The sequence below is a fragment of the Chenopodium quinoa genome, unplaced genomic scaffold (genome assembly GCF_001683475.1).
Source record: "Chenopodium quinoa cultivar QQ74 unplaced genomic scaffold, ASM168347v1, whole genome shotgun sequence".
Taxonomy (NCBI): domain Eukaryota; kingdom Viridiplantae; phylum Streptophyta; class Magnoliopsida; order Caryophyllales; family Amaranthaceae; genus Chenopodium; species Chenopodium quinoa.
The window spans coordinates 2,466,909-2,493,401 of record NW_018744113.1 but is presented as its reverse complement, the minus strand read 5'-3'; the positions used below and the strand labels follow the sequence as shown (position 1 = coordinate 2,493,401).

The following is a 26,493-nucleotide window of genomic DNA, read 5'->3' as shown; positions in this document are numbered from 1 at the left end:
TAAACATTTTTATTCCTGACTAACAAAATTTTATTACTGACTAACACAATTTTATTCCTGGCTAAAACAATATTATTCCTGACTAGAACAATTTAATTCCTTACTATACAATTTTATTCCTGACTAACACAATTTAATTCCTAACATAAATAAAGTAATTCCTGATAAAAGCAATTACATCACCATAAACCAAACAAAAAATAATATAAAATTAAACCTTGCAATAACAAGATAAAATCTGACTAATAAAAGCTTATAGCATACTATGTTTAGCTTATTCCTGAATATACAATATACAAAGAAGAAATAAAGTTAAAAATTTACCAAATTGGCTTCGGCTATGTTGATCGATGGAAAACGCCTAACCCACTTGCAAATGCTATCATAAATTTCCTCACCTTTATGTTGCTTCAATTGACAATCAAGCTCCATTTTTATCAAATCATCTTTAAACTTAGCATACTCTACTGGGTTATTTTTCAAAGTTTCCAAAATTTCCTCCTGTTTCTTTATTTTTTCAACTTCTTTTCTATAAATAGCTCTCTTTTCTAAGTATCTCCATGTAAGATTCTGCAAAACAAAAAAATATATTAAATATATTATGCTATAAATAAAATTTATTTCTGAATGAAGTAAAGAAAAAAAAAACTTACAGCAACTTTAGTTTGAAAAACAAATCTTTTATATTGAAAAACTCCTCTGTTAGTTATTTTACTCTCTTCAATGTTGAGCACAGTAGCCCAAGCATCATGAATAGCAGAATTAACCCACTCAGATGGACGTAGGGAGCAGAACTCCTCCTTAACCAAAATAAGATCACTCTGTTCAAGATCTTCAGTGGGAAACTGATAGATAACATAACCTACATCTTCTACATAAAGATTGTGGTTACGTTTCTTAACTCCCTCATTGTAGGGAATATTTCAAGCACTATAACCCCAAGCTTGAACCCCACTGTGATCATACACTAAAGTATGGTGACGTTCCAAAGAGAAAGAAAAGAGAGCAAAAGAGTCGCCAACAAGTTTTAGGAACTTGTAAACCCAAAACGATCCAGGAGATCGTCAACTCCATAAGGTCTTGAACCAAATAGGGTTCGGGGATGAGGGTACGAATCCAATCTACAAAAGAAAGGAATTGCCCTATAAAATAGGCCTCTACTTTATTCTACTCGTATTCATGTGCGCTTTTTGACTAACATGCAAACATTATATTAATCTTAAACCTATTTAATCTATGTTGGTTGAATATTAATGCACAAATAAGACTATTATTGGCGATCACTTGAATTAAAATCATATTAGCCTAAACCAAATTATTAATCATCTTATTAAGCGTGATTTCAAGTACAAATTCCCTTTAACAAACATAAAAGGTGTGATCAAGCAATAACAATAAAATAAAATCAAGCAACATAATAAACATAAATAATCATAATCATAATCATGTTAATAATAAAGCTTAAATATAATAGCAAGATCCTAGGCATGATACTAACAAGATTAATAGCAAATCCTAGCATGTCACTAAGCATAAAGATCAAAGCTTTAAACCTAACATGGTATTAGAAATAATAAGAGGCGCCCTAAACATGATTCTATAAAGCAATAAATAACATCCTAACATGATACTAGGAACTAATAAATACATCCTAACATGATACTAGGAATTAAACATTAATAAACATGCTTTCTACATTGTGAAAATAGGGAATAAGCTATTCTACTTACTTTGAAGCCTCGTACCTCTTTCTAATAACAAAATACACAAGTTAGTAAACTTCAATGAAAATAATAAAGAATAATTAAATAATCAAATTAAATAGAGTTTTGACTAGATTTGGACCAAACCCTCAGAAAATATTAAACCTTGCACGTCTAGGGCGAAGGCAACTTCGAACTTGGCAAGATGATTCTAAGTCTTGTGTATGCGGAATATTGTTTGTAAAAAGGTAGTTTAGAAAGAGAGAGAGAGAAAGAAAGCATATATTGCTCAAGAGAGAATAGAGAGAATTGGGTGATTGTGAATGAATGAAAACGGAGTTTTGGGACCCTATTTATAAGAAAAATAGTCCGGAAAAGTATAGAATTCAATTAGGAATAAAACTACACGTTGTCGCCAGAAATACACGCTGTCGCGAGGCGACAAGGTCTGTCGCCTAGCGACAGACTTGTCGTTTCGCGACAGTCTGACTTGCACGCGCTTTTCCACGCGGAATCCGATCTTTAACCAAATTGATCTACGGAGTCCATACAGAAGATAAGACGTATCTTTTAAAAAAAATAATAATATAACAATAAAAATAATAATATTTTATTCCAAATAAAAATCCATCTTAAAATAATTATTAAATCTAATAATATTAGAATTAAAAGGAACCTTCTAGAAACTTCTAGAAAGTTATAATTAATCCTAATAATTTTAGGAATAATAATTAACATTGGGCCCTCCTCTAGATCATTGGGCCGTATGTAAATAATTAACCGGGCCCAGTTTAGTATTTTGGCCATAACTTCCTCAATACTCATCGGAATTGGGCTTATAATATATCGTTGAAAAGGTTTCTTCGAGGCCCATCCAACTACACTATTATTGGATCTTTATTATGGACCAAAATAAACTGGATTGGCTATTTTTAATAAGTAGAGCTATTTTCAAAAACAGAGAGAAGAGAATTTTAAATAAAACTAAACCGCAACACTTGACTTTTCCACACTTTCACCTCATTCGATTATGGTTCGACGTGAAAGGCATTCATCACTGGGTTTGGTTTTGGGGAGGCACAAATGGGTGTCTACACTAATCTTCACTAGTAGGATCTAACTCAAGTTGCTCAAAATATTGCATAAAAAACAAGTAATCACACATGTATAATTCATGTTCAGTCAATCTTCTGTGATACAAAGGCTTGTTTTCTTGCAAATTCCTACACACAATCTTGTCTTTATTTTGAATTGGAATCTTGTGAATAGGTGGTAGAACCCAATCTGAATCACCAGCTGCTACCAAATTAGCTTGCAATCTCTCCTCCTGCCTTTGTCTTAATTCATGAAATCTCTTCTCCCTTTTCCAGAATATTTATCAACAGGTATAAGAATAGATTCACCAGGAACATCTGTAGTACTGGGAGTTCTATCAACATCAATTAACTCAATGTGTGTTTTGGGAGGTTGTTTTTCTGATACCATAAACTCATCATCAATACTAGGAGGATCAGGAGTTTTATCTATTAAAATTATGTCAGCAGTAGCAGCAGTAGGAGATTCAATTGGAATAGATTCAGCAGCAACAATTTTATTCCTCAGCAATTCTAAAACTGCACATGCATCTCTAGGCTGAGGTTGTGCTTCCTACAAGGACAAAAAATATATATATCAAACAAAAGTCTTCTAAATCATGACAATAATAATTTATACTACATAATATAAATCATAACAAAAGTAGTTTAATTCCTGACTATGACAAGTTTATTCCTGACTAATAACTTTATTTCCTGACTATGACAAGTTTATTCCTGACTAACACAAGTTTATTCCTGAATAATACAATCTATTTCCTGACTATCACAAGTTTATTCCTGACTAACACAATCTAATTCCTAACAATGACAAGTTTATTCCTGATTAACTCAATCTAATTCCTGACTACCACAAGTTTATTCCTGACTAACACAATCTAATTACTAACAGTGACAAGTTTATTCTTGATTAACTCAATCTAATTCCTGATTAACTCAATCTAATTCCTGAATACCACAAGTTTATTCCTGACTAACTCAATATAATTCTAATTCACTCAGAATTCCTTACAAAAATATATATAATTTTTGACAAAAACCATTACCTGATGACCTTGATAAATAGCTAAAGGAAGTTCTTCTGTAGCTTTAGACTGAATAACATCATTAGATTTAGTAACAACCTGAAAGCATATGAATAATACAAATAAAAATAAATACAATAAAATAGAAAAATAAACACATTTATTTATATAAAATATGATAGTTAAATACAATAACTATTAAAATAAATTATTGAGTTAAAATACAAATATTACACCTTAGATGTGCTGTCATCATCCTTGTCTTTATCATTTTCTTTTTCAGAAGTTTCTTGAACTTCTTTTTCAGTAACTTGTGCATTTTCTTCTTGGGATACTGGTGTATCTTGAGAAGTAGGAGGAGTAGGAGTAAATAGAGTAAATCTAGGCAAAGAAGTATCTCCCTTGAGGAAACTCCTCCCTTCTTGCACAAGCCTAGCCTGATTCTCATTCATAGCAAAAGAATAAATTTCATTGAGTCCCTTGGGTTTCTTTGGTGTTCTTGGAGGTGATGTGGAACTAAGAAGACCTTCATTACTAACTGAATGCACCTCTTTTTCTGATGGTGTTGTGCCTTCAACTAATTCTGGTTCCCTATCCAAATTTTGAACAACATCACTTCCTTGAACAACATTCAAACCATTAAAATCATCTGCCTTATTCTCTGGTTCCTTGTTTCCTTGGTTTGCATCCTCTAAATTTTTTGTTCTTTATCTTCAATTTGATCTTTTTGCAAACCAAGATCAGAAATAACATCATTCACCTATATAAAATAAAGAATAATATCAGATATATATCTAATATGATTTTAATAAGTATAAAATAATGATAATAAATGTAATCAAACTTACAATTGCATCAGACTTAAGTTTTTTATCAAACTAATCCAAATTAGTAGCTAAAGTTTTAGTCTGCATTGCAGCTTCAACTATTGCATCAATTTTTGCTAAAAATTCAGGATTAGGATAGAAATCATCCTCTCCTTGAGATTGAGATTCTTGTGAATATGTTTTTGCTTCATCCTTCAAATCAATAGCAAAGTCTATTTGGTTCTCTGATACAATCTTCAAGTCTCGACCAAATTTCATCATTTTCTTCTTCACAGGCTAATCAACAAATAGAATAAAAAATGAATCAGTAAAATGTAAGAAAATAACATAATTCTTATTCCTGACTAATAGTTTCTTATTGCTGATAATAGTAATCTAATTTCTGAGGGTGTTTATGTTATTCCTGACTAATAGTTTCTTATTGCTGACAAGTACAACTTAATTTCTGATGAAAAGAATTTAAATCCTGACAAACAGATACTATAATCAAAATAAAATAATAGAATTAAGGATAATATTAGATAATGCTAATTTCTGATAGAAAGCATATAATTCCTGATAATATGATAGTAAATCCTGACAATAATAATGTTTTATCAAATTACAGCAATGTAAATAAATCAACAATAACCTTAATATATTAATTTCATTTCCTGACCAAATTTACCATATTCCTGACTAATAGTTTCTTATTGCTGATGATAGTTATCTAATTTCTGAGGGTGTTTATCTAATTCCTGACTAATAGTTTCTTATTGCTGACAAGTACAACTTAATTTCTGATGAAAGAATTTAAATCCTGACAAACATATACTATAATCAAAATAAAATAATAGAATTAAGGATAATATTAGTTAATGCTAATTTCTGATAGAAAGTATATAATTCCTGATAATATGATAGTAAATCCTGACAATAATAATGTATTATCAAATTACAGCAATGTAAATAAATCAACAATAACCTTAATATATTAATTTCATTTCCTGACCAAATTTACCATATTCCTGACTAACAGTTTATTATTGTTGATAATAGTAATCTAATTTCTAACTGACAATATTAATGTTGATTCTGATAAAAGCAAATTATACAAAATCTAAAAATATAATAAAAATATGGAAGTTTAAACTTACATCGATATCCATATTATCAATCTCAGCATCAGTAGGAAACTCTTTAGGAATCTTGTACATTACATATCTAGCTTTGTCATCTATATCCTTCAATTCAAAGCTAGTAGATTGTACAACCTGATCTTCCTTCTTTCTTTCCTTTTTTTCAACTTGCCTTTCATCCAAATATTCATCTTCATCACTGTCTTCAATCTTAAATTCAATACTGTCCAGCCTTAAAGTTTTAAGAAGAGCCTGTTCAGATTTGCCAGCATATTGTTTTGGTATGGCAGCAGGGTACAGTTTCACAGTACCATAATCCATATTTTCTGCAACAGACTTAATCCTCTCATTCAAACTCTCACAACTCCAGTTCAAAATAAACGGCTTGCGATGTAAAGTTGTCCCAAACTCAAACTTTTGTAAAAATGCAATTGCAAAAGCAACTAGATATCCATTTACTTGTTTAAATTTTGTTTTCAACTCCTTTCCTTCCTTTTTTTTCAAAACAAAGGCTTGAATATCTGCTATTGACCCACATAAGAAGTCCATAACATAACCAGCCCAATTGAAGGACTTAATGAAACACACATCTTCTAAAGACTTGATGATATTAAAATTAGGAGACTTATCACCAATTGGAGCCAGGATTGTAGACACAGCAAACATAACAAACATCTTTTTAAATTCAGCACCACTATGTCTATATTTCTCAAACAACATCTTATAAGTAAGAATGTCGACATATGTCTTCTTCTTCTTCCTACCCAGAACAGCTTTTTCTTCTGTTTTCCTCTTCTTTTGCTTCTGTGCTTCAGCTTCATTTCCCTGTTGAGAGTCATCCTCTATATCTAAACCCAAGAACCTCCTCCACTCTATCTTCAAATATTCATCAGGATTGATTGATTTCTTGTTTTTAGAAATCTCTTTCGCAGGTATATCAGTAAAAGGAATACCTAACACATCAGCAATATCAGAACTATCAATATGAATTGCATGTTCCTTTTTACCAACAATAAGATTTCTAGCATGAGGATTATAATGAGTTACTATATAGTTGTACAACTGATGACTGATATTTTCCTGCAAATTCATATGAAGCAATCCACCAAAACCAATCTCTATAACATCCTTCTTTTGCTCATCACTAAAATCTTCCATAATTCTACAAAGATAACTAGGACCAGATTTAGTACCAATTTCAAGGTCTGAAATATCATCTTCAGTAAGAGCACTGAAAAAATAAAAAAGATGAATAAGACAAACTTATTCCTGGTAAAAATTATGTTATCCCTGATGACAGTAAACTTATTTTTTAGCATAATTATCTTTTTCCTGACAGACATAATGTTAAACCTGATGAAAGCAATATGAAATGTAATGACACATATCTTAGACCTAATTTAAATAATCTTATTTCTGAGCATAATTATATTTTTTCTGACAATAATATCTTCATTTATGAAAGAAATAATATTAATCCTGATAAAAAATAGAACTTAATTATTGTTGACAATAATATGTTATCCCTGATAAAAGCAATCTTATTTATGAGACTACTTATCTTTTTCCTGACAAAATTAACTTAAATTCTGACCAAAATAAGCTTAATACTGATTGAAGATACATTATTCATGAATAAAGTAATAAAATACTGACAACAAGAAGTTAATGTCTGATGGAAATCATCTAAATCCTAACTAACATAAACTATTATCAAAAATAACATAAATTATTCATTAATGAAGTAATTTGAATACAAACAACAAGAACTTAATTTCTGATGAAAATCATCTAAATCCTGAAAAACATATACTATTATCAAAATAAAATAATACAATTAAAGATAATATAATAAAATGCTTATTTCTGATATAAAAAATATAATTCCTGACTATACAATAGTCAATCCTCAATATAATCAAAATTACAACAAATGTAATTCCATCAAAAATAACATAATCCTACACACGAATATTCAAAGTAAAAACAACAATTTACATTTCATCGAACACCTGGTGTGCATCTGAATATACAAACAATATTTTTCCGAATTTAAAAGAATTTATTTCGAATATCACACCTCACAGATCGACTTCGTTTAGAACCTTGTTTAGGACCACGCTTCTTCGGATGCTGTGAATCATCCCTGCAAAACAATAACAAGAATAAAAAAAAAATTACTGACAATTTTTTTTTAAAAAAGAATAACCTAAAAATAACTACGAAATTTATTAACCTTTCTGCCATTTCAACTATCTTCGGAGGCTGTTTTGATGATCATTTAGTTCGTTTCATATAAACTTTTAAAGGAGAAGAATCATCAACAGGGGGAAGGTCAGCCATTAATGTAGTTGAGGAAGACGAAAATTAGGGTTAATGTAAAAAAAATAAAAATTAAGTACATGTAAGTAAAATATAAGCTAGAAAATGAAGGAGTGATGCGAAATTTTAGGGAAAATGTAGTTAAGTTGATAGTAATGGAGAAAACGTGGGGAAGAAGAAGAAGGAGAAAGGCGGAACGTTGGAAGAATTTTGTTTTTTTTTTAAATAAAAAAATCATTGATATTTATTAGTCGGGCCGCGCGCGGGCCGAATTATTATAAAACGGGCCGCACGCGGGCCTGTTAGTAGAATGGACTCACATGAGTCCGTTCTACACAATATTTTTCGAAACTATATTAATCATGAATAATTAAAGATTCTTTATCATCAAAAATTCATGTGAAATTTCATTTCTTGTCTTTCCTATTTCATACCCTACTCCCTTTCACTTCGAGGTGACTGAGAAAATACGACTTATTAGAGAAAGAAAACAATTCAGAACTAAAATTATTGGTTGTATTATTGAATGTATTATTATTTAGCTTGTAGACTATATTATCAAGTCTTTTTCTTCACGATGTCCTTTTGTTCAATATATATACCATAGAATTATTGCTTGTACAGTAGATTATCATGTATGGAGCGTTTTAGTCGGATTTAATTTTCAAGGTTTGTCATTTATACATGTAATTAGTTTCCCAAATGAATACGTAATTCTAATTAGACTAAGGGTCTATCCTAGTATGTTAAGTAAAGGTCTAGCCGTCTAGGCTTTCTCGGGAATGACATTCAATAATTTATTAAATAAGTATAGTTATGTGAGATATCTTATATAATCCATCCTACTCAGTACATTAAATAAGTCAAAAAGTTAATTTAATAATGAGAGACGGCGTAAGATGAGAGTGGGCTGGTGCATTAATTAACTACAAATGAGCTAACTTTCCACACTCGCCCACTTTCCATAAATAAAACCCTTAGGATTCCTTCACGAAAATGACTTGTATGTTATTATTGTACGTTGCCAAGAAAAATATGACTTCTCTGAATTTAATGCTCCCTTGTTTAATAATTGCTACCAAAATAAGAGGATATATCTATATTTCCACAGTTAGATGAGAATAAAGCTGGCCCATACTAACAAAACAAAAAATAAACCCAAAAAAGTTTGAGACATGAAAGAAAATAGACAGAGTTTCTAACACAGCTTTATATACTGTAATTGTGGACTACTGTCAAATGTATCACCAATTACATTGATATAAAACCTACTTATTTTGTTTTCTTTCACTTACAACATGGTATTGTGACATGCATTTTGAATGATATTTGATACCCTCTTTGTTTCAAATAATTATCGGATTTTAATTAGGCATGTATGTCAATATAAACTTTGACAAATAATATCTTTAATTAAAATGTCTACAAGTACTACAAACCAAATGTAAAAGTATCCCAAAATGATCATATACCACCTTGATACAAATTTTTTTAGTCTGACGAAGTCTCTCTTTATAATGTAACCCTTTCGAAGTATTTTAGTAATTGGTGACCATAATACCATTGAAAGAACTTGCCCTAAAAAATCAATGCACAATGATAATCAATAAAAGTTAAGTCGCCCCAAAAGTAGTAAATTAACCCATAATATAAAGAAATTGCACAAAAATTTATTGTACATTCAGAGCAGAAAAGAGTTTGCTCTAAACATAAATGTGCAATTACTTGAAAATACAGGCTATACAGCTACATGGAAAAAGCATCTTCCTAGGCTGTATTCCAAAATTCAACCACAAACAAGCACTTAAGTAGCTAGACTAGCTACAAACATTTTTGAAACAGATTAGAATGACGATTAATAATGTAAGTTCAACTGGAGATATTACGGTGTTACCTGATTCAAATTTCTGCAACTATTCAATCCAATATCAAAATTGATAAATTGAAATCTGACAAACACAACTCCACAAATTCTATAACCAAAAAATTTCATAATTTACCACCTGAGTGCCAACAAATTTTGAAACTACTACCCAAATACCTGCTTCTATCTGAAAATAATTACCATTCAGAACTATCGTTGCCTCATTTGAAACGATATAAGGTTAGGTATATAAGCATCATTGTACAGCTACATCAAATCGAATTCCAAACAGCAATTACTTATCCATGTCAACAGACATTCTCACCAACTTCTCGTACAGTATACGGTCATCCCGTCCTGTATTGCTTTCCAATAAAGCACTTTGCACAAGTTCCTACAAAATAAGACAAACAGCAGACATGATCCTCAATTACAAATTACAGAGAAACATCGGGAGAGAAGACAAAATAATGTCTGCATATTCTCCTTTTTTTTTTTTTTTTTTTTTGGCAGAATGTCTGCATATTCTAACCTTCACATCCCGGTGAGAGAAAAATTTTCCAAGATTATGGATTAGCACCCTCAGATCTTCCACCTGAACAAAGGTTCACATTTCCAAGTCAATGGTTAAGTTAACCTTACACTTCTATGATAGACAGACAATAAGTTTGCATGCTTACCCTGAGGTAGCCAACTCTATTTCGATCAAAGAACCTAAATGCCTGATAATATGAGCCACCATTATCAGCAAAAATGATGTGAACAAAACAGAACTCAAATCTAAGTTGTTGTAAAGTTACCTGTAATAGTTCTTTGTCCACTGGTGCTTTATCAGCTGAAGCTTTCTTTGAAATCTCAGCTCTGGCTTCCTTTTGTTTACTGGCCTCTGCATCACTGCCAGCTTTTTTCTCACTGGATGAGGCATTATCTTCTGCAACTTGCTTTTTTGCATCTTGTCCATCATCCTGTTTCTGATCCTGCTCAGCATCAATATTTCCCAACTCAATATTCTACGTCAGAAAACACGACAAGTCAATGGCGAAAGCAAGTGAGCAAATAGTTGTACAAAGCTCCTAAATTAAACATCAGATTTAATTCTAAAACATTATATGTAAAAGCATTATAAACATTTACCTCCTTGGAGGAGTCTTTCTGAAGGCTTGCATCATGCATATCTTCATCATCTTCATCATCTTCACCATCTTCATCATCTTCCTCTGGATCTTCCTCTGGATCCTCCTCTTCAATCATTTCTTCATCATCTTCTACTATATCCTTTTCAGCATCATCAGTTTTTTCTAATTCATCACCCTTTACAACCTTGTCATCCTCCTCAGGCATCAGCTTCTCATCACTAGAAATAGTTTCATCTTTCTGCTTGGGTTTACTAGACTTCTCTTCAGTAGGAATATCTTCAGTTTTCAAACGCTTTGTTGATGCCTTCTCCTTTCCCTTTCTCTCATCATTTTGCTCCCTCTCTCTTTTCCGTCTATTTCTTTTGGTGACAAATTTAACGCGCAATTTCTGTAAAAGTAGCCATGTAAGCATAATGTACAAACTAGAAAGACAAATTCCAGTAGAAACTACACATCCATACCTGTAGAAATGTTAATACACGACAACTCATCTGATATTGAAGCATTTCATAGAAAGACTCCGCGAATACTGAGAGCTGTGAGCATGAAAAAACCATCATAAAAAAACAGTAGATTAGGCTGATACAACATACACAGGTTAAAGACAGCACGGCAAGGATTGTTTGAAGGAGAGGGGCAGGGTCAGGAGAATTAAACAGACCTCAAATGTCTCTTCTTCAACATCATTGTCAGAATAATCCAGCAATGAGTCCAGAGAAAGTGACAATGATCGCAGCTGCAGTAATTTTCCATAATCAGGCAATGGCATATTAGGTACCCAATATTAATATAATACAGAAATGAAAAAACAAACACGAACTTTGGTCTCCTTGCCACTTTTTGTTTGCAAAATGAACCCAGGATGCCGAGGAGGTTCATCTGATTTTTTTCGATCCGAATCTTTGTTTGATTTGCTTCGTAATTCATCTTTTTTATCCTTCTCCTTCCTCTCCTTCTCATCTGCTACCTTTGCCTTAACCTTTGATGTTCCCTTGCAGTCAATTTGGATGTCTTTCACAGGATCATTTTTAGTCTCAGAAACTTTCTTCTCATCAGGAATATCTTCTTCCTTTACTTTGACCTGGTCAGCACTCTTCCCAACTTTACTAGATGACACCCCATCATCATGCTTTTGAGAGCTCTCTACTCCAGGTTGTGTTGTAGAAGCACATTTTACCAAGTTTCCACCCTCACTTATCTTGTCTCCATCTACCTTAGCATCACCTACATTACCACCTAACTTTCCAGCATCCTGGCTAGTCACAGTCTTGGCTACTACACCAGTGGCCTTCTTTTTTGGCACCCTCTTGATGATTTTCCTTTTCACTACTCTTTTTACAGGACCATCCCGCACCACAGTGATACCAGTAGCATCTATCTTCTCCTCTGATTTATTTAAAGAAGAATCTGGTGATATTTCACTTTTTAAACCAGATTCTTTGTCCACTTCTTTCACGGCAGCATCAGCTTCTGATAGCTTCTTTGCTACTTTCTTTCTTGTAAAAGTTTTAACACCAGTGGCATTTGCAGGTGATGAGTCCTGCTGACCAGTTTCTGAGTTAATACCCATAGGTTCAACAAGCTTATCCTCCAACTTACTATTATCATTACCTCCATTTTCACCAGTGACTACTTTGTCAGTAACCTTCTGCTTGACAATTTTCCTAACAATTTTTTTCTTAGCAGGCTTCACACCCTTCTGAGCACTAGTGTTAGCCCCTGTCCCTTTCTTTTCTACATTGTTAGCTTCTTCTTCAGTCAGTTCATCCACTTTTTTCTTCTCAGCACTTTTGACACTTTTCTCTCCATCTTTATCAGTCGTGCTAGCCTTCTTCAAGTCTCCATCTTTTTCTTTATGAGCATTGGATGCCTGTTCTGTGTTCACAACTTCCTTCTTTTTCTCAGCTTTTTTAGAATCTCGTGGAGAGCTGCTTTCTGCTACAAAATGAAAATATATTTACTGCATGTGATAAGAAAATAACTACTGTGCATCACATTACAAAGACCAGTACCTTTAGGGGGATCTCTTTTGTCCTTTGGTTTCTGCATCGAATAATGCAAAGAGCATCAATAAATAGAAAGCTTTCGGGAATTAATATAATTTAAGTAATACAACCATAACCTTGACAATCATATGTTTAAAGATTTCCTTATAGCTTGCAGTGCAATAAGCAACATATAATAATGTCCAGAACACACCATGATCAATTGGAGAAGCCAAAGGGATACATTTTGAGAGACCGGGGGGGGGGGGGGGGGGGGGGTGGGGGGTGGGGGGGGCAATTCCTTTTATATTATACAGTAAACTTTTAGACACACAAGTTACTCCTATCAATTTTATAGTGTAAAATCAATAGATCTAAAAAATTAAATACGAGTAATAAATATACAACATTAAAAGTTGAATACAAGATAACATATTAAAAATATTTTTAATAGATAATACCCAAGGCTCTGTGTCCGTTAAATATATTTAAACTTGTTACCTAGGTCCCTGAGTCTTCATATTAAAAAAAAATCCCATGTCTGAATCTTGTATCCATACCCGGGTCAAGCACTCACCCATAAATCCAAGCATTATAGTATAAAATGCGTTTTTGAAGCTTAAAAAAAATGACATACAAAAAATAAAGAATTGAGACAATGTAAATAATTTTGCTCACAAGACAAACCTCTTTTCCTAAAGAGAGTTGCTTCTCACGCCCCGCAACAGCTTTCTTGTGTGCCAACCACTGCTCTCGCCATACATTTAGTGAAGGAAGACAGTCTGAAAGATCTGGAACAAAAAGTACAGTAATCTCTCTATGACTAAACAGGCCATCCTTGCCAACTCTGTCATAGTGTATCTGCAGACCAGAGGAGCATTGAAGACTTTAGCGAATAAGTGAAAGAGTACCTAATCTCATTGGTACAATTTACAAAGACCTTACTAGCTAAGCTCAGCTGACATATTGCTTAAGTGCTAACTAAGTCAGTTAAGGTACTACTACATCCATTTCTTTCTGTTCGTTAATACGCTTCCCAATAACTCTGTTCTTTTTATTTCTATACACTTCTACTTTATCTATATTTGGCAATGATGTATATCTCTTTACCCCCCTTACCCCACACAAAAAGATATATATTTGCCCATATATTTACTTTTTCCACTAGCAAGTTCCTATCCCACTTTTTAACTCCTGTTTTATTTGATCTTGTGCAATTAATAAGCATCAAGAACATTAAAGGACGGGGGTTGTATTAGCTAAGTTGTTAAGAGAGCCCAAAACCAGATATAGTAAGATCAGATGTCAGCAAAAGGCCAAAGGTATTTAAAGATAGTACAAAAGTCACTACTCACAAATGATGTAAGTCACATAACAGATTAACAGGATGCATCCTCAATATAATACAGGTAGGCAAACAGAAGAATTCTTAACAAGGATGCTAATCCAGTAAGGTTTTGATTGATATAATACATTACCTACAAACAATATGAAAGGGAGGTTTTGTTTTTATAACAAACAAGACATGCAATCAACCTTAAGTCCTTAAGAATGATGTAAAAACATCTCATGTTTCTGTACTCAATTATTCAGCAAATCAGATCATTCTTTTACCTTATACTTACTTGTCTGATAACCAAAGAGGGTGTTCTATAATATAATCAACATACTATTTACTAGTAGGGCATCCATATATATATATATATATATATATATATATATATATATATATATATATATATATATATATATATATATATCATCAGCCTAACTTGAATAGTCAAACAAACGAAAATTTAATATTATGGATTCTTCAATAATGGATTACAAAATATCATCCTAAATTCTTGCTTAATGTAACCACTGCACCATAGTACATAGATATATCGAAATTAACAATAATTAAAGAAATTAATTAGTAAGCCAGCGCACACACCTATAAATTATCATGAACCATAGTTACAACTGACTGCATTCATTAAGGAAATTAGCAAGTTGGGGGTGAAAGGGTGACATAACAAATGTGAATAATAGGTTAAATTGACCAAAGTACTTTTCAGTCATAATGCATAGTAAAAAGATTATAGATATTTGTGTAGAAACCAACTAAATCCAACTATAACCCCAGTTCACACAGTAATGGTACAGAGCAATACCAAAGTAAAAAATTCCCCATTTACAATATTCAAAACAATCTACCTAGAAACTGTAGACAACATTCCACAGGCTTTTTACCTCAAGGAAACGATTCCAATGCTGACAATTCTGCAGATCAAGATGGCTCAAATCTTTTGCATATCTACAAGAAATAAAAGGTCATATCCTTCACATTATGTGAACATCACACACAATATTCCACCAACAGGTCAAATACATACAGACACAAAACTCACAAACCTGAGGATTGTATGGACTAATGAAGATTCATCAAGTGATGGATCTCCACCATCAACAGCATCCCAAGGGCCTCCAATCGCCATCAAGGAACGATCTTTTTTCAACACAGCAAACCTAAGTAAATTGCATAAATGTGGTATGCGATCATCTGAAAGCTTTTCAGAGCAGAGGTCTTCTGTAGCACCCCTGCTAAGCCCACTCATCAAAATCATCTGTAACAGAGTTCAATAAATAAATCTATTAAACTTCATCCTGCATCTGTATCTTGTCATAAATAGAGCAAAAAAATTATACGCCAAATAGATTAACCTAGCTTCAAAAGTTAACACGTTAAAACATTCACTGGTTGCATTGCCTCTTGCTATTTCACCATACAATGTAATTAAAGGCATTAAGTTACAACTCGTCTCGACACTCCAGTACTATATAAGTGAAACTATAACAATCCAATACTGTAATCACAACCACCTCACTAAATATATTGTGGCCCATACAGTAACATTTTTAGAATTTCTAACAGGCAGCATTATCTTAGTCCAAGCTGCAACTCCTACCACTCCTAAAGAAAAATGAAGCAAACTTTAAGGAATTGATGAGACTCCTCAGAGCCCAAATTATTTTGGGACTAAAGCTTTGTTTTTTAAGAGACTCCTCAAACGCAGCATACAGCCAGAATACAAGACAACATGGAGCAAAAGATGGTTTGGTTTCAAACTGAAAATTCTATGTACTACCTCCGTTAACGATTATGTGCAACTTTGGGGAGAGGAACGGACTCCAATGCAAAACTTCTTAAAGGTGCTTAACAAAAAGTAAGGGTACGTCATTAATAGTTAATCAATCCAAATCTTAAAAAAAAAATATTGAAAGAACCATCCAGCAATCCAGCATCCCAGCCACCGAAACTCACCGACGGAACCACCACCTCCACAAACACACACCAAAACCCACATCGATGACCACCCTCCAAAACCCACCCACCAGAACCCAGATTTTAAATCCACGATCACCCACCAAAACCCACACACCAAAAACGACCACCTATGAAAACCACCCACCGAGAACGACCACCAACCGAAAACGACCAACCCACCAGAAACTAAACCCCCAACTCGAACCCAGAATCACGACCCACCCCAATTCAAACCCAAAACCACCTAAGAAACCGACACACCCACCGAATACCCATCCAACCCACTAACAACAGCCTATGTCGTCTTCTTCTTCGTCGTCTTCTTCGTCGTACCAGATATGGAATGAGTTTGAAGGAGGAGGGAGAAAGGTAATGGGGAAGATGAAGAAGGTGAAAAATAAGGGTATGAATGTGGAGAAATTGGATGATTTTGAACTAGTTTGGTTGATTTCAACGAGTTATTGGGGAAGATGAATTAAATTTGATAGGAGCAGTTCGATTGATTAGGTTAGATTAGTAATTAATTAATCATGTTTTTAAGAATATAATTGATGTTATAAAGTTTTAAGGGCATTTTTGTAATTTTGTTAATTTTTTTACTAAATATGGAAAGGTTTGGAAATGTTGCACATAATCTTTAGCGTCCATTTTTTGTAAAAGTTGCAAATAATTGTTAACGGAGGTAGTATAAAAATAGATTCAGCAAGTTGCTCAAAACACACACTACAGAGCCTCATGGTCTGAATAATATCAGCCAAGTAGCACAAGAGCTATAACAAGAGCCAGAAAGATGAGGCTATATTCTCAAAAGTTAAGAAAACTTAGAAACGTTGAAGATAAAAATATTATAATAAAGCTAATTACTTATTAGACATTTTTCAAATATTTAAAATCTTGATACTCCCTCCTTTCACAAAGTACTCATTGTAGACACAAATTTTTGCAAGAGAGAATAGCGTGTGGAAAATTGGGCCACACTTTTTTTTTCTAGTGCAATAGTATTTATAAAAAGATATTTAAGGAAAAGAGAGAACACGGGGGAGAGAGAAAGAGAGAGTGGCCAAGTACAAGTTATATTGTACTTCACATAATATATGCCAAATAAGAATAAAGATATAAGTTGTTTAGGAAATGAATGAAAATGGAAAGTGAGTGGTTCTTTGTGAAATAGAGGGCATATGTCAAAATATGTGTGTGTGTGTGTGTGTGGGCATGGACACATGTTTATTTAATAGGTAACGGATATTTTCTTAAGCAACCAAGGTTTTGCTGCCTATAGCCTCTTCAAAAGTGCTAGGTCAATTTCTCCAATAACTTATACAGTCGCCTTTACAGTCTCACTTATCCAGTTCAGCTGCTAATCTGATTTCTCCTTTCAATAAGTTTTAAAAAGCCTTCACTCTTTAAATATAAGTAAAAAAAAACATTCTAAATACAATGTTCTTAATGGTTCTACGCCTCTACTCCAAAGCCCTCACACAGAGAACAATACAAGTCATGAGGATGGCAGGCACAAACATCTAAATAATCATGAAAAGTCTACTTTTAATCAAAAAAGGGCATAAATTTGCAAGTGCCTAATAACCCAGCAACATGCCATCCTTTGATTTCCTACATGGTCAGTCAATTATGCCAGACAACTAACACTCCTACACGAAGTTTTTAAAATTAATTTAAATTTCTCTATATTTTCCATCAGCTATGGAGTAAGGACCGCTTTCAATCACACTCTGTTTGAGAGAAGATTTCAACTTACGGACTTGTAAGGAAAACTCCACACGTATATCCTTTATACTTAAGACATTTTATTAGCTGGTAGAGGGAAAGGGGGTAAATGATTCACCTTTGCATTCCATACTGTGCCCCTACGCTCTGGATTAGCAGTATTTGTATCTGAATGCTTTGTAGAGAGCTCTTTCTGAACTGCACCACTCGCATCATCCGCAAAGTCATGCTCAAAACTGTTTCCAAAATTATTTGGGAAACAAAATAGAAATTTTACTTCAAATTTAAGTTACGAAGGGATATACAAAACAAAGCAAAAACATAATAGCTCTCACCAAAAACTGCTGTATTATATACCTTAGCTATAATAAATAGACAAACTCTACAAAATTGATAGATCTAGGTACTACGCTGCACATCAAACAGTGGAAAACTGCATTGATGACATTCAGTGTTTGTACTCGACTTAATGCATGCATGGCATAATTTAGCAATACAAACTCTCAGTTATTTGGCCTATTTCTAATAATTACTTGTTACGAAGTGTAAGGTATTGTTTCATATTCATAAATCCTAGAGGTATGCAATAGAAGGGGGGAGATAGAGGAGGGAGTGGAGAAAAGATGCTAAGTAGACAGATACCTGACAGGAGTGTACATCGGAAGTTTCAAATTCACCCTTGGCCAATTAACCACCACCTTGAGATTGGGATTCAATCAAATTAAGGAATATGAATTTCAATAAGCAGCCCTGGAATAAACCAAGTTTAAATAATTTTTTTTTTATTTGCACATCATGACAAACCTTTGAGAAATCAGGTGATATATAAAGCCTTGGGTAACGCTTATCTAGTGATAGATAATCCCTCTCCACATCTACCAAAGAAGAAGTGTAAACCTGATGACAAAAGATAATTATAAAGCAGAGTCAGGCATAAGCTAATTAGTAAGTACCCAACCAGCTATGGTGTGAGCTACGTAGATGTTACAATACATTCGAGGCATGCCCAATCAAAAAGAACACCAGTGGCAGATCATTTCATTCCTCATATATAAGCCAACTATAAAGACCAAATTGCTACAAATAAATGATAATCTGAGATATCAACTCCTACAGATAATTTCATGCTAATCATGTATGGATACATGTTCTTAATACTCTTGGGGGTATTTCATACATCCAAAGGCACTCAAAAACCACAAATACTCAAAAATTAGAATATATATTAATGCACAGACATAGGAAAAGAGTTGTGAAATTTGCGGATGAGGGAAAGAAGAAGAGCAAGCCAGGTGACTAGGTAAGGTAAAGAAGGTACATGATTATAGAAGGAAAGAAAATAAAAAGATGAGCATAATCTGTCAGGCTCAAAAGGAAGTATCCAGACTGTAAGATCTCATTCGAGAAAGTACCAAGAAGATGATCAAGAAAAAAGTTGGTGAAGGCAAGAGTCAAGAAGATTTGCCAGAATAAGTAAACAGCTCTCTAGAAGGAGTGGAAGGAGCCATGTGATAAAAAACTAAGCAGCATCCAATTTCATATACCCATAGAGAGAGGCCAGATGATACAATTATAATACAGAGAGGGTAGGCTCTTTTGATATATATTTACCTTGCAAGTATATTCCCTCCTTTTTTCTCTAACAGGTGAATGGATCCTTCAGCGTAATAGAACAACAAGTTAGTAAAGAAGCTTCAGGATATGCGAGAAACGATATATAGAGAACTACAGCATGATAAATTCAAACTATCATCATCCACCTATGAAGAGCTTCACGGCGAGGAGAGTCCCGTCTTGAGGGTTTTCCATCCTTCGTCAATGAGGAACCGCGGCGATCCTTAGATGATTTTGGTGGAGTTCGATCACGTCTGCTTTCAAGTGCTCGTTTGCGCTCACGATCACGATCACGTTCACGTTCACGCTCCCTTTCTCGAAGCTCTAAAAGGCGCTTTCTTTCACGCTCCTTTTCTCGATCACGTTCGCGTTCCCGTTCTCGATCCCTATCTCTTTCTCGTTCTTTATCACGCAATTGCTCCCTGCGACGCTCATCTTCTCTCACATCAAGTACCCGAGGATATCTATCGTCTTTTAAATCATCCACTCTTGAAAGTCCACTACGTGATGAAAGGCTACCGGGAAAGTCGGAATCAAGAGCAGTTCCATGTAGCCCTTTCCCCATGCCATAGTCCCTACCCGGAGGAAGGCTTACTCCATAACCAGGATTTGATGAAGTTTGAGCATACACAATATCATCTACATTCCTCTGAGGAGCAGCTCCCAAGATAGAAGGAGCTGGTTGTCCACCATATGGTGAATTCCCAACAGCTGATACACGAGGATCAGCCTCGAGTCTTCCTCCATAAGACACAAGCTCTTGGGCTGGATGACGAAATGTACCACTTCTTACAGCAAGATAATCAGCTTGTCTGCCAGAAACGTGTTGCTATTTAGTGTAAAGAGGAATATAAATAGTGATTGGTAATGCTGCATACAAGCACCACAATATCATAATCATGGAGGTGGTTGACAACCAGAGCAATATTTATTGATGATTAGATAGTACTATTCATGCAGAAAAATCTCAGAGCAACAGCTTATAGGATGCTATCCACAAAACAAAACTTTAAGGAGTCTGTGTACTCAGTAAAGTTGACATCAATGAAAAGTACCTGGAAGCCTCATGAGAAGCAGATTGCAGTGACTGAGATTTCAACATATGCTCTTGTCGAAGAATTGAAGCCTGATCCAGACGATCATACATCTCAGACTGTTGAAGAAACAAAATTAATTAAAACCGGGTTGCCAGACATGGACCACAAAAGTTGGACAACAGGAACCACAACAAGAACCTCAATCAAGCAAATTCTATATTCTAGAGAGAGAACAGTATAATACTTAGCCTGTCAATGTAGATAGCAACCTCCGACAGGGGTACTAAAGAAAGTTAATCTGAGGAAATAACATAGTAACAGCTGGTCTATATCATTAGTCATTACAGACATGAAGCTGAAATGACTTGTGACAATATCACTGAAAGTCGACATCAATTTTAATACTCCCTCATTTTTATTGTAAGTGTTACACTTTGAACGGCACATAGTTTTAGGCAATCAAATTGACTTTAATATCATAAGAGGTAAGTGGGGTAGTTGAAATTTAGAAAAGATAGTGGAGTTCATATTTTATTGAAAAGTATAGGATGTGAGGGGAAAAAATATTTAAAAAAAAAAAGGAAAAATTGATTCTAATAATCCCACCTTTAAATTATTATTTAATAATCCCACCTTATAGAGAATTTTCTTCTATTGGTCCCTTATGACCGGTAACCTGAACATCAAATAAACTTTTTTTTTTAATTTGAGTGACACGTGTCACTAAATAATTAGTTAAAAATGGTAAAAAAAAAAAAAAAAAAAACTTAAAAAAAAAAAAGAAAACCTAATTTTTTTTAAACTAAGCCAGCCCCAAACGAACACCCTAGGTCCCTAACCCCAACCTACAGCAGCCCCTCCTCCACCGCCGAACCCCCATTCCCACGGCCGGAACCCCATTCCCACCTTTACCCAACAAAATCCGGCCCGATTCCAACCCTCACACCCACGAAAACCATCGAAGCCCTTAATTTCAATGAATTAAAAAAAAAAAATTCAATGAATCAATTTCAAGGGATGGCTTGAGGTTGAATTTGGGTAAGAGATTCAGGCATTTTCGGCGGTTTTTGGCGGTTAAGAGGGAATATTCTTCGATTAGAAGGGGGTTTCGGCAGTTGGGTGGGGTTTTTAGGGTGGTGGTTGTGGTGGTTTCGGGGATGGGATTCGGGTTGGGGATGATTTCGAGAGTTGATTTTGGTTAGTGGGGTGGTTTTCGGTAATGGTGGGTTCCGGCCGGCCATTTTCAGGGATGTAGGGTGGCGGCCGGCCGGTTTTTATGGGGCTAAGGTAAGGTTAGGTTCCGGTGGTGGAGGTGGTTGGTGGGTTTTGCTTTTTTTTCAGTTTTGTTTTTTATTTTTTTATTTTTCAGTTTTATTTTTTTTTATTTTTTCAATTTTTTTTTTAGGTTTTATTTTTCAACCAATTAAAAAACGACACATGGCACATTAACCTATGAAAACCGGTTACCAACAAGTTAGGGACCAATAGAAGAATATCCCGTATAAAGGTGGGATTATTAGAATCAATTTTTCCTAAAAAAAAAAAAGTAGTAGTGAGTTTGAGTGGGGACGATGGGAGGAAAGATGTAACATTAAAATGAAGTTATTTAATTGCCGCTTTGGCAGGTGTAACTTGAAAATAACAATGGAGTACCTCAAAGAAAAAAAAATAAAAATCAACAAACCACGAACACACAACATACAAAAATGACAACCATCTACAGACTCTGCAATGAACTTAACATACAAGTAAGAAGGTAGAATCAGATCACTTTTGGTTCAACACGCACTTAAATTGACATATATCTCCCTACCAGTGACTGCAATAGCACTCAACTTACCAGCTCTTAAATCAACTCAATGGTATTAATGAATAAGGAGGAGATCAATACAGATAACATGCTTGGCTTGTGTGTGAAAAAAATATTTACAATTACAGACTACTTAATAAATGAAATGCCAATTAAGTGAACCTCAAATTGCTTAGATGGATTTTTAAGTATGCTAAAATGACAATCCACCGACAGAGGACTCATTAAACAAATATTGTAAAACTTTACCTTTTTTTAAAAAAAAAAAGGTGAAACGCTAAACGACGCCCTTATTTTACCGAGTAACGCCCACATTTTAAAATAAATGGACGAATTTACCGTTTTCATATACTTTATGGACACTATGATTTTCACCCCTCTAGATCGAGAACATACGCTATCCTCCTAACAAATTAAACCACCACCTAACACCACCAATTAAGGGACATTTGCTAGAGAAAATGTGGTGATATTTTTTTGTATGTTCTGACAAAGCCGTAAACATTTAATTTTAAAATCAAGGTTGAATACACAAAAATTCGTAAAATCGCATAGTTATACGAAATTTCTGGGTTGTTTTACCATATAACCGCGCGGGTTTATAATTTTTCCCTATAAATTTCAAGGCTGTTGTACAAAATTTCTGGATTTTTTTCACCATACGAAGATTCTTTAAAAACGCCTAACAATTTCATATAACTGTGCGGTGTTATGAAAAAAATGGGCGTTTCTGCCATGGTAGTCCAAAAAAACAAACCCAAACGCCTAAACATTTAGAACTACCAGGCAGAAACGCCCAAATTTTTCATGAACCCACACGGTTATACAAAATATCTGGGCGTTTTCACATACGCGGGTTTATGATTTTTACCTGGGCGTTCACCCATGATTTTCAAAAGAAGTAGGCAAGTGAATTAAGGGCGTTGTTTAACAAAAATGGTCTTATAAGTAAGCAAAAGCTCAAATGAGCAAAAAGTAAGAATCACAAAACTAAACCAGCATACAGAACAACAAATCCAAAACCCTCCCCCCCCCCCTCCCTCCCCACCTCTCTATCCAACTCCAAATCAAAAGGAAAAAATAAAGATAACAAAAGATCAAGCATAAAAATTCAAAGAAAGAGGCAAAAAAATATACCTTATGAGCATAGCCAACAGAATCAGCATATCTTCCACCAGCCTCAACTGGCAGATCTCTTCCCATATAACCCCCCTGCCTTTCAGCAAATTGCCTTCTTTCAAGTGATACATAATCAGCCATCTTATCAGGAATTAAGAGCTCAGATTTGTGGCCATATCCATGGCTAGCAGCAGCCACATAGTCCTTAGCGGTATACTTTGGGGAATCTGCTATCCCTGAACCATAACCAGTACGTCCTTCCATAGTAGATGGCCCAGATCCCTTGACACTTGCAGAAGTGCCCTTCAAAAACAAAAAGACTTGTCATAATTAACGAGCAAAAACTACTAAATATACTAACATGGGTAAGCAATTTTAAAACTAGACAAGTAATGGCAATGTCAATTAATGATTGATAAGTTTTAAAATACGAGGCTTAAGAGCAATCATAATTCAGAGGAAAACAATTGGGTTGGCATTAGTCAAATGAAGTAATGCTGCAAAAAATTCACAACTTCCCGAAAAAAAAAAAAAAAAAAAAAAAAAAAGGGTTACATTGTGATTTAAAGAGAATGAAAAAGTAGTTCACAAGAGTAAAAACTGATATCCCCATTTTCCAAAAGCTGGTTGTTCAGAAATCTCATCAGATAATAGAACAGGGAAAGAAACAAATAAAAATAACCCTCAGTCCCCCCCTCCCTCCCAAGCACACTAACTTATATATTCTTTCTCTCCATGAAATCATCAACCACCAAATCAATTCTGCCATCATTTTCAATTAGCTGGGTGAGCTAGACCAGGTTTTTAGATAAAATCATTAAAAGTGGTTTAAATAACTGAAATGGACAAGAAATTAAAGAGGAAAGGAAAACAAGAATATCGATGATGAGGAAGGACCAGCCACACAGAAGGGTCTAGAATGAGAGGAAGTAGCGAAAGAGATAGCATGGGTACAACGGAAGGGCGAAAAGCCAAAGATCGAAAGAAAGAGGAATGCTAAATGGCTGTGAGGGAAATTGATAAGACAATATTGCTCAGCAATAAGCTTCTTATAATGCTTCCCATTTTATAAAATAATCAAATTAAAGCCCCGCAGCATGGTTTGATCCAGCCTCCAAGGTATACCAACCCTGAACTCTAGGTCCCGGTGATTTGGGTGTGGTTTGTTTGCCCATGAAGCACATAAGTGACTCGAAACCTTATCCTGGATGAAAGGCATATCATGCCACCTCATCAATTATTCCAACATCTTTAATACCAGTTTTTCACTGACCTGCTGACCAGCACTCAGTGAAGATTGGCCATATAAGGAACCATATTGTCCTCCATACTGTGCTGCTGCAGGATGAGCTCTAAATCCACCAAGTTCTGATTCAAGAGGACCACCCAAAATCGAAGGATGTCGAGACCCCATGGTCAACTGAGAACTGCTAGTCGATCCACCAGCAGAACTCCCAGGATATGCAGATGAAGGCTGCATAAAAAACGAGAGGCAGATATGAGCTTCGGATTCAAAACCCCATTAAAAGGACATATAATGCCTTAAACATGGATAAGCAAAAAGAGAAATATCTGAGTGAAGGCTCAATAATATTTACATTTTGCCCATAAGATGATTGCGCAGTGTAGGACTGCTGCCCATATGAATCACTTCCTCTGGAGGAATACATCCCTGCAAAGTTAATGACAAATAAATCAGGTCCATGTTCATAAATATACACATACGAGATAAACAATGCGCGTCTAGCAAGTTAGCATTAAATGGTGGCATGAACATTACAATTCCAGGCAAATCCCTGAGCCAGGGCTAAAGAGGCGGCTGCCCAAGGCAGATGTAGCGGCCGCCCTGAGCCGGGGGAAGAGGGGTAGCCGCCCTGAACCCAGGGAGAAAAGTTCCATTATTATACTTCCATCCTAACATTGAAGGGTTATAAACAAAACCCTGCAACAAATTAGCAACCAAATTTTTTTTCAATTATAAAATTAGGCTCCAAAAACCACATAAAATTCTTCTCGCTTAAGATTATCAATTCATAGAGCACATAACAGAAATCTAACAACAAATTCAATCGTTATAATCTTTCCTAACATCAAAAATTATAACCAATAGGTTAATAATCTATATAAGAAGAACCCTAAAAACAACTACTGAAAATTACATTAGCGATAGTGTGAAAATAAACCCTAGATTGTGAAATTGATATTCGATTATTACAGAAAAAGCAAAAATAAATTACCTCAAAAGGAGCTGCAATGGAGGAGTGATGACCCCGTTCCAATGGAGAAATCAGAGTTCGCTTCAATGGAGGAGAGGGATGCAGCGTATAAGTTAAAGCTTCGGAGAAAAAAAAAATGAAAACATTTAGTAAAAAGGAAGATTAAATCAACATATGTAATTAAATAATTATGTACGAGTATAAAATAGGGGTAAATACAAGTTTCTCGGGGTATATCTCTGCACCGTGCTGTAAATAGCACGAGGGCATTTTGGTAATTTCTCGCTTGTGTAGAGTTAATCCTTCGTCCATTGCAGAGGTTTGTTGTTCACCATTTTCGTCCACGATAGGAGGGGTATTGATCGGGGAAGCCTTCGTGTTTCCAATGAAGGGACGAGGTAAATTTCAATTGGTAGTAGTTGTACTTTAGGGTTTAAAGGTGCGATTTTGCGACAATGAATGGGTCCAATGTTGATTGAATTATTAGCGAATTGTGGAATTAGGGTTTTAGTTGATATTAATCACTAATGTAATTGGTAATGCAATTTGAATTAAGAACTAATATTGAAATTAAGGTTTGGGTTTTGC

The 26,493-nt window shown here is 34.5% G+C and overlaps 1 protein-coding gene across 3 annotated transcripts; it reads right to left on the bottom strand.

Annotated features, from left to right (window-relative positions):
* Positions 1–9,938: 9,938 nt before the first annotated feature.
* LOC110692494 (cell division cycle and apoptosis regulator protein 1-like) lies at positions 9,939–26,111 on the bottom strand. Of its 3 annotated transcripts, none has more exons than XM_021869506.1 (22): positions 25,927–26,111; positions 25,288–25,361; positions 24,963–25,163; positions 23,708–23,992; positions 20,779–20,876; positions 19,870–20,535; positions 19,721–19,766; positions 18,914–19,006; positions 18,752–18,807; positions 18,228–18,345; positions 15,472–15,683; positions 15,310–15,373; positions 13,762–13,935; positions 13,102–13,132; positions 11,910–13,027; positions 11,751–11,825; positions 11,551–11,625; positions 11,088–11,477; positions 10,754–10,930; positions 10,634–10,675; positions 10,486–10,548; positions 9,939–10,347 (listed from the first exon to the last, which is right to left on the bottom strand). In XM_021869506.1, the coding sequence occupies exons 2-22, from the start codon at positions 25,357–25,359 to the stop codon at positions 10,249–10,251; spliced, it is 4,155 nt and encodes a 1,384-aa protein (XP_021725198.1). In that variant the 5' UTR covers positions 25,360–25,361; positions 25,927–26,111; the 3' UTR covers positions 9,939–10,248. The 3 variants fall into 3 exon arrangements, with proteins under 3 accessions (XP_021725198.1, XP_021725196.1, XP_021725197.1); XM_021869504.1 differs by having other exon boundaries at positions 10,754–10,963; positions 25,927–26,104; XM_021869505.1 differs by having other exon boundaries at positions 10,754–10,963; positions 11,910–13,024; positions 25,927–26,103.
* Between the last annotated feature and the right edge of the window lie 382 nt (positions 26,112–26,493).

Coding starts and splice junctions, on each gene's coding strand:
- LOC110692494 (XM_021869504.1), bottom strand. CDS start 25,359: ATGTATTCCTCCAGAGGAAGTGATTCATATGGGCAGCAGTCCTACACT. Junction 25,164..25,287: donor AATCATCTTATGGGCAAAAT/GTAAATATTATT, acceptor TTTTTTATGCAG/CCTTCATCTGCATATCCTGG. Junction 10,964..11,087: donor AGAAAGACTCCTCCAAGGAG/GTAAATGTTTAT, acceptor TTTCTGACGTAG/AATATTGAGTTGGGAAATAT.